Source organism: Pelodiscus sinensis, unplaced genomic scaffold (genome assembly GCF_049634645.1).
Source record: "Pelodiscus sinensis isolate JC-2024 unplaced genomic scaffold, ASM4963464v1 ctg132, whole genome shotgun sequence".
Lineage (NCBI taxonomy): Eukaryota > Metazoa > Chordata > Testudines > Trionychidae > Pelodiscus > Pelodiscus sinensis.
Genome location: NW_027465841.1, coordinates 150,445 through 165,351, shown reverse-complemented (window position 1 = coordinate 165,351; position 14,907 = coordinate 150,445). Strand labels below are relative to the sequence as shown.

The following is a 14,907-nucleotide window of genomic DNA, read 5'->3' as shown; positions in this document are numbered from 1 at the left end:
TGACTGGAGTTGCCTCCCTCCTGTGCTCACCAAAAGCGTTCTCCTTTACTGCTGAACCTGTGTCCTCCTGGAACGAGCTGCATGATGTGGTGATGGAAGTCTAGGGTGAGTGAAACCAGGCAGTGCTGCGGTGGGAGTGAGCCTGGGGGCATGTCAGAACCGAGAGCACACGTGTTGTGGAGCCACGAGGACGGCTGCAGGGGACACGGCTCAAAGAAACCCACTGAGCCCAGCATGTCTTTTGTGCATGCGTGCGCTGAGCAGCTGGCCCCTCATCCCTTGGGGGGGCACTTCTGGTCCGACCCGAGTGCCTCTGTCTCACAGCCTGTGCGAAGGGCAGTAGCTCCCCCAGGAGGACGCGTTGCTGGCCTCCCCCCGTGCCTGGGGGGGGTCTCAATGGAGCCCCATGAAGCGCGTGTGCAGCCCTTGCCCAGTGGAGTGGGACCCACACGGTGTAGCAAGGGGCTCAGGAGGGGGCAGCGGGCACAGGACCCACCTGAGCCCTTGCCCCGCCCCGTCAGCTCCCCCAGACCCCCCTTCTCCTCCCGCCCCGTCAGCTCCCCCAGCCCCCTCGTGGACCTAGCCCCGACTGGCGCCAGCGCGCGCAGCCCTCAGCCTCGCGCTCGCTGCTCGCCCCTCCCACCTGGGCCATGACCCGCCTTCCGGCTCAGCAATGGCAGCGTCAGGACACCTAATCGTCATCCCCGCTGTGACCAATGGGAAATTCCGCCACCAGGGAGCTCTTCCAATCACACACGCTAGAGCCCGCCTTTTCCTCCATTGGGTCAGCTAACAGTTGAGAGTTGATTAACATACACAGTAGCCAACCAGTGCGGAGAAAACTAGAGTGGGGTCGGCTAAGAAAAACCTTTAACCAATCATAGGGACCCATGAGCTAGGGCGGGGCCGGAGGAGCTGCTTCTCCAATCAGAATGGAAAGATTGTAATAGAGACGGGGAAAGAATGACAGGCCAATCAGAGTGGACAACTGAAGTAGGGCTATGAAGTGACACGTTCTTCAGCCAATCAGTATCTTTATTTCCGTCCCGTTAAGGCGCAAGGGGCACAGCCCAGTCCTGGACTCGCCCTCATCCTCTCTGCTCTCATTGGCCTGTACTGTGATCGACGCCATTGCTAGTCAATCATTGCTGAGACAGGTTTCGCGCCCTCCAATGGGGGAGTGTGGGGGCGGGCACCGCTTAGCCCGGGGCTGCGCGGCGCAGAGGGCGGCGGGACGCCATTTTGTGAGAAGCTCGGCGTGAGGCGGCTGCCGCGAGCTGGGGAAAGCGACGCGGAGCCGAGCGGGGTCTAGCGGTGAGTGAGCGGGGGCTCCACACCCCGGGACTGGCGCGGGCCGAAGGAGGGTGCACACACCCCTCCCCCTCGGGAATGGCGCGGGCCGAAGGGGGGGGGGAGGGTACACACACCCCTCCCCCTCGGGAATGGCGCGGGCCGAAGGAGGGTGCACACACCCCTCCCCCTCGGGAATGGCGCGGGCCGAAGGGGGGGGGGAGGGTACACACACATCCCTCCCCCTCGGGAATGGCGCGGGCCGAAGGGGGGGGGGAGGGTACACACACCCCTCCCCCTCGGGAATGGCGCGGGCCGAAGGAGGGTGCACACACCCCTCCCCCTCGGGAATGGCGCGGGCCGAAGGGGGGGGGGAGGGTACACACACACCCCTCCCCCTCGGGAATGGCGCGGGCCGAAGGGGGGGGGGGAGGGTACACACACACCCCTCCCCCTCGGGAATGGCGCGGGCCGAAGGGGGGGGAGGGTACACACACACCCCTCCCCCTCGGGAATGGCGCGGGCCGAAGGGGGGGGAGGGTACACACACACCCCTCCCCCTCGGGAATGGCGCGGGCCGAAGGGGGGGGAGGGTACACACACACCCCTCCCCCTCGGGAATGGCGCGGGCCGAAGGGGGGAGAGGGTACACACATCCCTCCCCCTCGGGAATGGCGCGGGCCGAAGGGGGGGGGGAGGGTACACACACCCCTCCCCCTCGGGAATGGCGCGGGCCGAAGGGGGGGGGGAGGGTACACACACCCCTCCCCCTCGGGAATGGCGCGGGCCGAAGGGGGGGGGGAGGGTACACACACCCCTCCCCCTCGGGAATGGCGCGGGCCGAAGGGGGGGGAGGGTACACACATCCCTCCCCCTCGGGAATGGCGCGGGCCGAAGGAGGGTGCACACACCCCTCCCCCTCGGGAATGGCGCGGGCCGAAGGGGGGGGAGGGTGCACACATCCCTCCCCCTCGGGAATGGCGCGGGCCGAAGGAGGGTGCACACATCCCTCCCCCTCGGGAATGGCGCGGGCCGAAGGGGGGGAGGGTACACACACCCCTCCCCCTCGGGAATGGCGCGGGCCGAAGGGGGGGGAGGGTACACACACACCCCTCCCCCTCGGGAATGGCGCGGGCCGAAGGGGGGGGAGGGTACACACACACCCCTCCCCCTCGGGAATGGCGCGGGCCGAAGGGGGGGAGGGTACACACACCCCTCCCCCTCGGGAATGGCGCGGGCCGAAGGGGGGGGGGGTACACACACCCCTCCCCTCGGGAATGGCGCGGGCCGACGGGGGGGGGGAGGGTACACACACACCCCTCCCCCTCGGGAATAGCGCGGGCCGAAGGGGGGGTACACACACCCCTCCCCCTCGGGAATGGCGCGGGCCGACGGGGGGGGGAGGGTACACACACACCCCTCCCCCTCGGGAATAGCGCGGGCCGAAGGGGGGGTACACACACCCCTCCCCCTCGGGAATGGCGCGGGCCGAAGGGGGGGGTGCACACACCCCTCCCCCTCGGGAATGGCGCGGGCCGAAGGGGGGGGGAGGGTACACACACCCCTCCCCTCGGGAATGGCGCGGGCCGAAGCGGGGGGAGGGTACACACACCCCTCCCCTCGGGAATGGCGCGGGCCGAAGCGGGGGGAGGGTACACACACCCCTCCCCTCCGGAATGGCGCGGACCGAAGGGGGGGAGGGTACACACACCCCTCCCCTCGGGAATGGCGCGGGCCGAAGGGGGGGGAGGGTACCCACACCCCCCTTCCCCCGGGAATGGCGTGGGGGGGGTGGCATACATGTTTTTTCCCTTTTCTGTTAATGGCGGTGCCCTGGAGGAGGGGCCATTTTGTCGTCCCCCCCCCCCACCCTACCCTCCAACAGTGGTGGTGGGGAATCTGCCCTTTTTTCGGGGAGGCCCATGCAGGGAATTGTGAGGGGGAATGGTGCTGCCCAATCTGAAAACCTCCAGTGCAGTGGTGGGGGGCAGTGAGGGGATGACTGACAGTGTGAATATCCTGCCCCAGGGGACATGCCCCTGGGGGGTGGAGAATGGTATGTCCAAGGATAACTCTCCTGGTTTGTGTTCCCTGCTCTCTCCCCTTGCAGGAGGAGGGGAACTAGACACATGACCCATGGCTGTGGGTGTCTAGACTCTGGCTCCCCTGCCTTTGAGCTTAGTGGCAGGAGTCACTCAGGAAGTCAGATGTGTCTGAGGTAGTTTTGGGGCTGGGGCAGAGGGTGTGAACTGCCTCCATGGTCAGAAACCGCTGTCCCCATGCACGCTTTGTCAGGTCCACTTGCAATGGTACCTGCGTGGCAGGGATCCTGGGAAGGGCAGCTAGCCCCCTTATTACTAAGGCCTTAAGAAATTCATGGTCCATTTGGGCCGATTTTATGGTCACAGGATTTTCAATAATTCTATGGTCCTAGCCCAAAAAGGAGTTGTGGGAGACAGGTTGCAAAGTTATTGAAAGTGGGGTTGTGATATTGCTGCCCTTATTTCTGCAGCTGCAGAGCCCTAGCTGGGAGCTCTGTTCTCAAGGCATCACATACATAATGGTGGCAATATTATGACCCCCTAAAATGTATAACCTCCCTGCAATTACCAGGACCCCCAGTTTGAGAAACACTGGTCTTCCCTGTAAAATCTGCATAGAATAGGGTAAAAACCCGGAGCACCAGATTTCATGGGGGGCAGGGAGGGGAGGACAAAGCCAGATTTCTTGGTCCTTGATGCATTTTTCTTGGCTGTGAAGTTAGTAGGGCCCTATGTGTTACCTCTGATTCAAAAAGAAGCTCTGTATGGTCTCTGGGCACAAACATCACTGTAGTTAGGGATTTGAGCAGCTAGTGCAAATGTCCTGTGTCAGGCTTTGCCTGGAAGGCACCATCTAACCAAAGTTGTGTGAAACAGCTTTGGTGTCTGTTACTAGGACTCCAAAGTTCAAGCTGGTGGAGGTTGTCACTTCCACGCTATCATACCACCTCTCTGGGCTATAATTGGGCTGGGGAAACAACCCACTGTCAGTCTCAGAGGCATGGCCTCATGTAGACATTCTTGTTTAATAAATACAGCAACATGTGTGTGAGAGGATTCTGCCCCTGTGCTATGGGCTGGAACTCTGCCTTACTCCAAGTGATCAGAGATGGTTTGAAGAATGACTTACAGTATGACTTACATTGAGGTCACGTGTTCTGCAGTTCAGACTGCCCCTGAATCTTGTCAGGAGAGCATGTGATAGCATTGAATACTAGGGATGTAAAATCCCACTTAATTGGTTAACTGGAGGCTCGGAGCAGCCCCTCTCTGCAGCTGGTAGGGAGCTGCTCCAGCTCCACTGGTTAAGGGTAACCTGTAAGCTTTGCTTGTTAAGGGTCATGCTAACTGGTTAACCTTCCACATCGCTAGTGCAGTGTTTCTCAACCTTTTTTATGAAGTACACCCCCTTAAAAAAAAAAAAGTACCCCCAGAGCCAGGCACCCCACCCCTCCTTTTCCCCCAGCCTGCCCCCTCCTCTCCCAGAGCCAGGCACCAGAGGTATGGTAACCCTACCTTTGAAGTGCCTACTTCCGCTGCCTGGCCCTGCCTTGGTGGCTTGTCTGCGGGAAGCAAGTGGCCCACCAGCTCTGGGCTTGCTGTGTGCTCCCAGCCCAGCCTGATGCCCCCATGTGTGGTGCCTGGGGGCAACTACACCACTGATGTGTGTGGGGGGGGGGCGGTCCTTTGGAGCAAAGCTTTTTGTGCTGCTTCACTGCCTTTTAGCTCCTCTCCGCAGCACCACAGAGGAAGGGGTGATGGGGATGTGTTGTACAGAGCTGCTGGCGGAGGTGGGGGTAATGTGCATCTCTGGGTTCAGCTGCTGCTGGAGCATCCCAGGGAGGCTGCCAGAGAGGAAATGAACTAGGAGAGGTGGCCGTGGAAGTGATTTATTTTCTCCTCACCCAGACCCACCCCCAACTTGGAATTGCCCTGGGTCTCACCGGAGATGCTTCTGCAGCCACGCACTTTTCCCTCCAGGCACTGGGGCGCATGCGCAGAGTAGCTGTTAGCCAGGCGTGCGGCTCTGAACATTCAATTTGACAGACACATGACACTGCTACCCCTCCCCCCCCATCTCCTTTGCAAGGCTAAATTCTGGACCTTTTTTGCCATATTTCACTTGTTGAGGTACCCCCCAGACTTCTTTCGCGGACCCCTAATGGAACGTGTACCACTGGTTGAGAAACACTGACCTAGTGTATGCAGAAGGGTAAGAGTTTTCTTTCCCAATGTGTGTCACTACAGTTATGCTCATCTAATCCACCTTGTCTGTAGCCTGTTCCAGTGTGGCAGTGAGACGACCAGCCATGGGATACTTTCCATCCCCTTTCAAGCTGGTTCAAATAGATGGGCCCATGTGAACTAGTATCTCTTTCCTTTCAAATTCCCATCCCCTCTGGCTAGAGGACTATGAGCCCCCACTTATCTTGGTGTCCAATCTCCAACTATAGCTAATGCTGGTCTCCTAAGAGAGAGAATGCACTCTCCTCTCCTTTTCCAGCAACAAGCCTCTCTGCAGTACCTGGCAGTGTGGGGGAGAGGATATTTTCTTCCAACCCCAGGAGACTCTGGTGCCCCAACTCCCCAGGTCTGAAGTTCAGGTTCCTCTCCCCATCCTCTGTTTGGATTGGCTCCAGCGTGTGGACTTCTCCTTCCCTTTGCCCTCACTGCCTCATGGTGTGTGTGAACATGATGCACCCCCACTTAAATCTGCCTCCCACCGCAAGCTCACAGGTGTCTGCTTACAAGTCATCTGCGCTGCTTCCTTGGCGACAAGAGAAGCAGAGGGATTAAGATGGAGATGTAGTGTCATGGCACTGAGGCAGGGCAGCTGTGAGCTTGGGGCCCCTGGGAGGGAGGCAGGCAGGCAGGTCTCTTGATGGGCGAGTGGGAGATGCTGTGGGCAGTGTTTCTGAGGAACCCTGACTCAATCTGTCCCTTCTCCTTTCACAGGGCAGCGAGGCGAATCCCCATCCCTTCTCACTGGAGCTCAGCTTCGTTGTAACTCCCCCACCCCCATACACGCACACCTCCCAATTTTATAAAACAACTTTCTCTCTGTCCCCCCATGGCCTAGCACTTCCTGTGCCAAACCGGAGCTGGATTTAAGGTGTAATTTTTAAAGTCTCTATCTCTATTTTTTCTGCAGCAGCTGGGGTAAATGAGGAGCCTTTTCGCCCCTCACAAGCTGACCTCTCGGGTATTTTTAGAGTGAAATGATGATGTGCAAAGGGCTGTGATTGTCTCCTACTGAGAGCTCTCCCCAGGCGGTTCTGTGGTAACTGTGCCTGGAACAGAGCAACAGGGAGAGAACAGAAATGATCATTGCTGACTTGACCTTTTGGCACCTCACGTTTTTCTAATCTGGGCTATTTTTATTTTTGTTTTTTTACAGTGAGATTTTTTTGATCTTCAGCTACAGTAAGTTATTCCAATTTTTTTTTCCATTTTTCCTGCCTTTCCACTGATTTCCTTTTTATTGTTGTTGCTAGTTACTATGACTATTATTACTACTATAATGCTGATGACTTGACTATGCTGATATGTTGCTCATAATAATGACACTGCTGATTTTTAACCGGATGAAATCGAGTTTTTCTGAGTGTTCCTGACTGTGGAAGGTTTTTAAATTTTTAAAGTGGATTGATCACGCTAACTCTTTTTTCCCCCCTTCCGACTGTCTGGCTGCTGAGAGCGGGACCTGGTTTCTCCTGAACTGTTTTAGAACGTCTCTGGAAGTCTGTATTTTTTTTATTTTTTTATTTTTTTTATTTTTTATTTTTAATCTTTCATTTGTACCATTTTTAACCTGTTGCTGCAATATGATGTTTGTGGTGCTGATCGCCCGTGATAGCGATGGCCCTCCCCCCAAACAGCCCCCTTCTCCTTTGCCCCCCCCCCCCAAACTTCCCTCCTGCTCTTCCTCTACATCGTCCTTCCTTCACAAACAACCCACCACTACGACATGGATGCCCAGGTTGGAGCAGCGGCAGCAGCTGGTGGTACGATGTGCGGCGCAGATACAAACCCATCCTGGGCTATGGTAAGAGGTGTGAGGGCCAGTAGGTTTTATTGTAGCCTTCAGCAGCCAGATCTAAAGGCCCTGGCATGGAGGAAGCACTGCTATGGCATCAGTGTTATCCCAAGCATGGTTCAAGGTTAGCTTTCTGTGGAGATGCTGGAATGTGCATTGGCAGAGCTTGGAAGGGGGCGGTGGGGTGTCAATGGCTGTGTGTAGGATTGCCAGATAGTTTCACAAAAAATACCGAACCAAAAGGGAAAAACATTTGTTGAGCAAAAAAAGTGGTCCAAAGTTGTTGAGCACAAAAAAGAAGGAAGTAACAAGGGCCAAAATGCAGGCACAGCTCCTTTAAATCCCCAGCCACTGGGGAGACAGCATGGACTACGCCACATGTCCTGAGCCGGGCCCCAAGAAAAAACAGAAAATACCAGACATTTTAGATGTCCAATATTTTCCGTTTTGTTTTTACCGGACCGAAGGAGCAAATAAGGGGCTCTCCGTTCCATACTGGACACCTGGCAGCCCTAGTTGTGTGGCTCTGGTGGTGGGAAGGGAACGACCAGCCGTGATAACCAAGTAGGCTGCGTAAATCTGGTCATGTTCCTCCCCCTCCATCAGTTGTCACAAGAAGACACAGAGAAAGGAAGGCTCTAGGAATCCTGTTCTTATGGCTTCCACTAGTGAGGCGTAGCTCCCGCAGATATGCAGCCTTCCAGCACCCATGAATCCTGCTGCTGCTGTCCTCAAGTCCCTCCCAATGAGGAGCCCACAGGATCCCAGGTGGGATCTTCTGGGCTTGTGTATAGAGGGTCTCTGCTCTGGGATGGGGAGGCTTTTTGTTTTGAGGGTCTTTGATCTGAGCACAGATCCCAGATGGGGTCTCCTTGTTCTTGTCTGGAGCTGTTGGTGTGCAGAAGGGGTTGAGCTGCTTGTGGGGAACGTACTGGTTTCACCACTCAGTGACATGCTCTCACTTTCCCAGTCCTTGAGGCCTTACCAAGCGCTGCTGAGCCCTCTCAGTCTTGACCTACAGCCTCCCTGCTGTTTTAGTCCAAGAGGTCCTGGCAGCGGTGATGGCCAGCAAGGCCACATTCATTAGATGGGGTCTGGCACCTCAAAATCTGTGAACCTCGCCATCCCCAGGTGCTTTGATCTTTTGGGAATTGTGGCTGTCTTCGGGAGGGGACAACAATATTCTCTGTAGCAGAGTTGAGTGTAAAGGGTGAATCATGTCCTGAGAGGAGGAAAAACAACCAGGAGTCCGGTGGCACTTAAGCAACTAACAGATTTATTAGGGCATAGTCTTCATAAGTAAAAGTCTCTACAGTGCCACAGGTCTTCTAGTTGTTTTTGAAGATACAGATTGACATGGCTGCCCCTCTGAGACTGAGAAACGAGAGAGAAGTCTCACAAATAGCTTGGTTCCCTTGCCCTCCATGCCCCTACATCTCCCTGAAAGACCACCGCCTTCATGAGAGGCAGGTGGACACAGTGCTCCATCTCCTTTCCTTGTACTGCTGAGACATGGTGCCTCCTTAGGCAGGTGGGAAGGCATGCACAGAATATTGTGGAGGGGGAGCATTTGGTGACATCCCTGGGCCTGAGGTGAGCCCGTATGTTGCCTCCTTGGTCTGAGTTGCATGGTGTGGGGAACATGGCAGGATCTGCATGGAGAACATCCACCTCCCATATGGAAATGGCCTTAAGTAAGACAGGGCGCAGAGGACAATGTGAAGCAAGGCAAGGCTAGGCTGTGCATTCACCTCCAGTCTGTCTGCTTAGCAAAGAGATTGGGACAGCACTTCGAGGATGGTGGGTTAAACCTAGCAATGGGTGGTAGATCCAGCCCTGCCCTCTGCAGTTGTGTTGCAGAAACTAGGGGAGGGTTAATGAAGTGAAAGGCAGCTAGTGGTGCTGCTAAACGATATACAGTTGCATTGCTTATGTGTCTATGGCGTGGAACTCCCCATCACATGGTGTCCTTGAGTCAGGGTTAAGGCTGGGCTAGCCAAGGCCTCTGAGCAAGGCTATTGCTCATGTCCCAGTTGATAGGCTCCTTTTGAAAATCAGGGGAGGGGAAATAATCTTAGCTTTCTTCCTTTGGATGCTGGGTTGAGCCCTAACTGAGGCAAGCTGCCTGCTGTAATTTCTTAACCCTTCCTCTGAGGTGGTAGATGTTGTTGGGGGAATTCTGGGCCAGGCGCATGTCTGGATGACTGAGTTTGATGCTGGTTGTATTCGGGGGTCAGGAAAACCAGCAGCACTAGGGCTGGGTATTGGGCCACTCCTCACTTTAGGGATTCTTGTCTCTTCTGCAGCCACAGCCTCCCTGGGGCTTGTATGCAAAATGTTCTTCACACCTGAAGAACATAAGGAACAGTCCTGATCATCTGGTTTGACCTCATGCCTTAAGCTACAGGACTTCAATATTGTGCTTTTGTAATAGGCAGAGCTCATGGGCCTGCATCCTGGAATCACAATGTGTAAAGCCTTCAAGTTATGGACAATCCCCCTATTGACTTGAGTTCAGACTATCACATAATCCAGGACTTGCTTTGCAGAGGAAGGTGCAGAAAACCTCCTGTTCTGTGGGGAAGTTACTTCCTGGCCCCAAATCTGGTTGGGTAGACAAGATCCACCAGCCAGATGCTTGGGAAAGAATTCTTTGTGGTAACTTAGCGCTCCCCATCTCGTGTTTTGTTTCTGGCCACTGGGGATATTGGCTAATAGATGTCATAGGTGGGCCTTCTGTCATTTAGGCCATCTCATGTCATCCCTCCATAAACTGGTAGCACTTGGCCTCAAAGCCAGTTAGGGTTTTTTGTGTTCGCTGCTCCCCTGGGTGGGCTCAACTTCAGTCTTGTGACAGCTAGAAACTTTTCTTTGATTTCATACTGAAACTTGCTGGTGGCCAGTTTATTACCCATTTGTTCTTGTGCTAGCATTGGCCCTTAATGAGAATAACTCCTTTCTTCCTGGCATGTATGCCTCAGATGTGCTGAAAACCATCTGCTCTCCCTTCATGCCTCTCAGCACCCTAGCAGGCCCCCTCTGCTCCCGTTCCAGTGTGAGTTCAGCATTCGTAACCGTGGGAGACTGGCATAACAGATGAGCTCTCACCAGGTGGTTTTTTTCTTAGTCATTCTTAGAGAGGGTGGGCCAGCCTGGCTGTGGCCTGTATCACTATGTAGCCATGGCCAGCTGTCCCAAGTGGAGTCCTGCTCACACTGACTGGAGTTCTGAGATGGCTCCTTGTCATAGAGCACTTGCCTCTCCATATGGAAGGTGGTGGAGATGGGGCCTGGCTCTGAGATGCAAGCGTGTATGTTTGTTCCCATGGCTGTCCTCTGAGCAGCTCTCTGCCCCAGCAGGTCCGGGCTGCGCGTGAGCCATGGCCAGCAACGTCACCAACAAGACAGACCCACGGTCCATGAACTCGCGTGTCTTCATTGGGAATCTGAACACACTGGTGGTGAAGAAGTCTGACGTGGAGGCAATCTTCTCCAAATATGGCAAAATCGTGGGCTGCTCAGTGCACAAGGGCTTTGCCTTCGTGCAGTATGTCAACGAGCGGAATGCTCGTGCCGCCGTGGCCGGGGAGGATGGCCGGATGATCGCAGGCCAGGTGCTAGGTGAGCACCTCCCAGAGCACACCCCTTCCTGCACACTGAGGCGTATTGTGGGGCTAGCATGGCTGGGTTCTAGGTTAGAGCTTCCCTCCTGCATCCCTAACCGCAACCAGTCGGTCCCCAAGTAATAGCATTGGCCTGGTCCCAGTGAACACCTCCTGTCTGTGCCCTCCCACACCTACCGGGGGGGGGGATTGCTGGCCACGCCCTTGGTGAGTATCTCTTATCTGTGCCTCCTAGCCCCTCTGCCCCTACTACAGAAGTGAGCTGATCACCAGCCGGGTTCTGAGTGAGCTTCATCCCACACCACCATCCTGACCAGTCATTGGGCTCCTGAGGTGCCCTCCTGGGCACAGGAGCTAGGAGGCAGCAAGAAAAACAAGGACAAGGAATAGATAGGGGTGGATGGGAGCTGGCCCTCGGTAGATCTGATACGAGGTGTCACTGCCCCTCCAGCCTCTCCCCCAAGGCTCAGGTGTATCTTAGAAGCCCATGGGCACAGGCCAGCAGCCAACCAGGGCCTAGTGCTGGCTTGTCCTAGGAACTGGGCATGGGGCTCAAGAAGTCTTGGGCCCAGGAGGCATGAATCAGCAGGTGTCTGCAGTAGGGATGTGAATGTGTAGCCATTTATGTGATTAACCAATGAGCCTGGTCTGGTCAGTTAATCCTAATGGGACCCGCATTGCTTCCCCTGTCTCTGTATGGAGGGGTACAAATGAGAGCTGGTATATGTGTGTGGTACAGCAGTTACACACTGACAAAATTAAACACTTTCAACATCCCTAGTCTGCAGGGCTCTGGAAACTGAGGCAGCTATTCTGCCATCTCCCCCTTTCCCTGCTGCCAGTGGCTGGCTGGGTCACTGACATACACAAGTGCTTTTGGAAGCTGGATATGCAATGGTCATGGTCTGCAGTTGGGAGCTCTCTAGGCCCCAGACCCTGTGCTTTGGGAATCCCATGGCAGCTGCCTCAGTAATCCTATGGCTGGGACCTGGGTGGGCCTGGCACAGGGCGGCAGCTGCCCATCTTCCAGCATGCTGTGCTCTGCTTTATTGTGGGGGTGGCACTGAAGAGGTGCTGCTGTGAAGCAGACTGCTGCATCACTCTGCTGCAGTGATTGAAGGTGATAGGCACCCCAGCTGTGATCCTGAGCCGCACCCCAAGTAATCCCCCAGGTTGCATAGCTGACCAAGGTTTGAGGAGGGGATTTCAGGGAAGGGTGCATTGGGGTGGAGCAGGGCTTGGAGGGAAGGAGTCAGAGCCTCAGACTAGCCCTGTCAGGACAAACATGAGGTACTTTCCTATTGCCTGGTCCCGGTAGTATCGGTGCACCTGTGGGCCTGCTTTGCCATGGCCTGTGTGGCAGGGCTGGGTGCTGAATCATGTTGGAGAAGCAGCACTGCTCAGAGTTAAATCTTGGTTCTGATGCAGGGGCCTGGCCCCAGTCAGCGTTCGCTCACGATGCCAATGAGAAGTAGCAGGGCTGTCCACTCAACACGTGTCTGCCTCTTTCCCAGATATCAACCTGGCGGCCGAGCCAAAAGTGAACAGGGGCAAGGCAGGCGTCAAGCGGTCGGCAGCCGAGATGTACGGGTCAGTAGCCGCACCACCTTCTCCGTCCCCTCTAGTCAGGTCGGGACCCTTATGGTTTTTATATCGCGTTCATGCCCAGCGTGGGCACCTCCTCTCTCTGTCTCTTTCTGTCTCCCAAGGTGGGGAGGGATGTCAGGAGGTGGCTGCACCTCCCTTGGGTGTCTTGGGCTGTTGAGGCCCCTGCCTGAGCTGTGGTTCCAGGGTGTGGGCAGTTCTGCCCAGGCCTGTCTCAGCTTGTCTCGCTTGGGTCTGGGAAGCAGGCAAGCTGGAGAGAGGTGCTAACCCTCCTTCAGCATGGCTCCCTGCATGTGTATATCCCACCCGAGAGGCTGGCAAAGCCCACAGGCTGGGCTCTTGGGTCCTGTCTCCTGCATGGAGAGCAGGTTCGCTGCAGCAGCACCCTTGCCCCCACTTCATCAGTAGGGGCCCTTTCCTCCTCCATCTCCTTCTCCTCCACCCCATGGTGCCTGCCTATCCTGACCCTGTCTTGTGGGCGCTCTTTCAGGTCCTCCTTTGACCTGGACTATGACTTCCAGCGGGATTACTATGACAGGTATGTTGAGCCTCCTTGAGGAGGGCAATAAGTTGCAGCACCGTGCGCAGTCTCTGGGCAGTATTGATGCTACTGTTAATGCCTTGCGGGGCACGGCATGGTGTGTGTGGGGGAACGTGGCACTCCTGTTGCTGTGGGCTCACCTTGTTTTCCTCCTGTCCCTAGGATGTATAGCTACCCGGCACGTGTGCCCCCACCTCCCCCCATTGCTCGGGCCGTGGTGCCCTCGAAACGCCAGCGTGTGTCTGGCAATACCTCCCGCCGAGGCAAGAGTGGCTTTAACTCCAAGAGTGGGCAGCGGGGGTCGTCCTCCAAGTCTGGTAAATGTACGTGTCGGGGCCTGCAGCAGTGGGTTTGGGCCAGGCCCTCTTGCCTGCACTGGGTCTTGGGAGGAGGGGCTGTGGCCTGTTGGAATGGATCCTTGTGGCAATTCATTTCTTGCGTCTCTTGCTTTCAGTGAAAGGTGACGATATCCAGACCATTAAGAAGGAGCTGACCCAGATCAAACAGAAAGTGGATTCGCTGCTGGAGAGCCTGGAGAAGATCGAGAAGGATCAAAGTAAACAGACGGGTGAGAGGGGGGGTGGGGATGGGTGTGAGGCTCCCTTCAGGGATCCTCAGTGGCTTGTGCACAGTGTGGATCGGAGAATCCGCCCCCTCCATACAGCGTGGTGTGTTGGGCAGGGGTGGGCCTGACGCATCCCCGCCTTGCCCTCTGCAGAGCTGAAGAATGAGAAGTCGGAGGAGGAGCAGAGCAGCAGCTCCATGAAGAAGGAGGAGAGTAATGTGAAGATGGAGTCAGAGGCTGGGGCAGATGACTCTGCTGAGGAGGGGGACCTGCTGGATGATGATGATAACGAGGATCGAGCGGATGACCAGGTATGAAGGCTGAAGCCAGAGAGAGCCAGGGCAGAGCGGGTGTCACAGTGGCTAACCCCTTCCTGTCCCCTCTCTCCCAGCTGGAATCCATCAAGGGGGACGAGAAGGAGGCGGAGGAAGGCGAAGACGACAGAGACAGTGCCAATGGTGAAGATGATTCCTAAACAGCTGGTGCAGCCCCTCCCAGCAAGGCGCCCACCTGACATTGAGCCTGTCACCGGCCCCTCCCCAGCCTCCTTCTCACTGCCCGCCCACGTGTTCATGGTGTCGTGTCCCCTGCCACGCTCCTGGCTCACCCCATAGTTCTGTTAAATCCCCTGTAATTTTCCTCTTTTAATTTTGATACCTCTTTATGATTTAACAATAAAAAAAAGTATGGTTTTTACCTGGTGCTTTTGCCTGCATCTGCCATGCTGGAGGAGGGCTGAATGGGAGGTTGAGGACCTGGTGAATGGGCAGTAATGCTGGAGCCCCTTGTAGTTCATGGAAGTGCACCAAAAAACTAGCAGGAAAAATGCTGCTCCCCATTCACATTTGAGACCTGCACCATGACTCTCCCAAGCAAGTTCACCCTTGGAGGTGGGAGGGAAGAGCCTAAATTGGAGACCCTGTGTGTGGATGAGCACTGAGACTTGGCAGGTTCAAAAGCTTCCCTCCAGTGTAGGGCTGGTCCTGTTCTGGAACAGACTCTATACTCTGGGATGCCTCCCTCAATTAGCATGTCCCTCTTGAGCAGGGTGGGAGCCATTTTTGGGTCAGGGGCCACTGACCTAGAGAAAAATCAGTGGGTGGGCCACACACGAAAAGGGGAGAAAAAACCCTCAGGTTATGTTTACACTAGCGGCTTCTTGCGTAAGTATGGCCGTTCTTGCGCAAGAATCCACAGAGTGTCCAG

The 14,907-nt window shown here is 55.9% G+C and overlaps 1 protein-coding gene across 5 annotated transcripts; it reads left to right on the top strand.

Moving 5' to 3' along the window:
- Positions 1-1,175: 1,175 nt before the first annotated feature.
- On the top strand, positions 1,176-14,397 carry HNRNPC (heterogeneous nuclear ribonucleoprotein C). Of its 5 annotated transcripts, XM_006120992.4 has the most exons (10): positions 1,176-1,314; positions 6,288-6,444; positions 6,730-6,755; positions 10,728-10,988; positions 12,505-12,619; positions 13,086-13,133; positions 13,299-13,459; positions 13,591-13,704; positions 13,855-14,012; positions 14,093-14,397. In XM_006120992.4, exons 4-10 carry the CDS (start codon positions 10,748-10,750, stop codon positions 14,174-14,176), a joined length of 921 nt encoding a protein of 306 aa, XP_006121054.1. In that variant the 5' UTR covers positions 1,176-1,314; positions 6,288-6,444; positions 6,730-6,755; positions 10,728-10,747; the 3' UTR covers positions 14,177-14,397. The 5 variants fall into 5 exon arrangements, with proteins under 5 accessions (XP_006121054.1, XP_006121056.1, XP_006121055.1 ...); XM_006120994.4 differs by lacking the exon at positions 6,288-6,444 and having other exon boundaries at positions 1,184-1,314; positions 12,505-12,580; XM_006120993.4 differs by lacking the exon at positions 6,288-6,444 and having other exon boundaries at positions 1,184-1,314; positions 13,591-13,692.
- Positions 14,398-14,907: the final 510 nt, after the last annotated feature.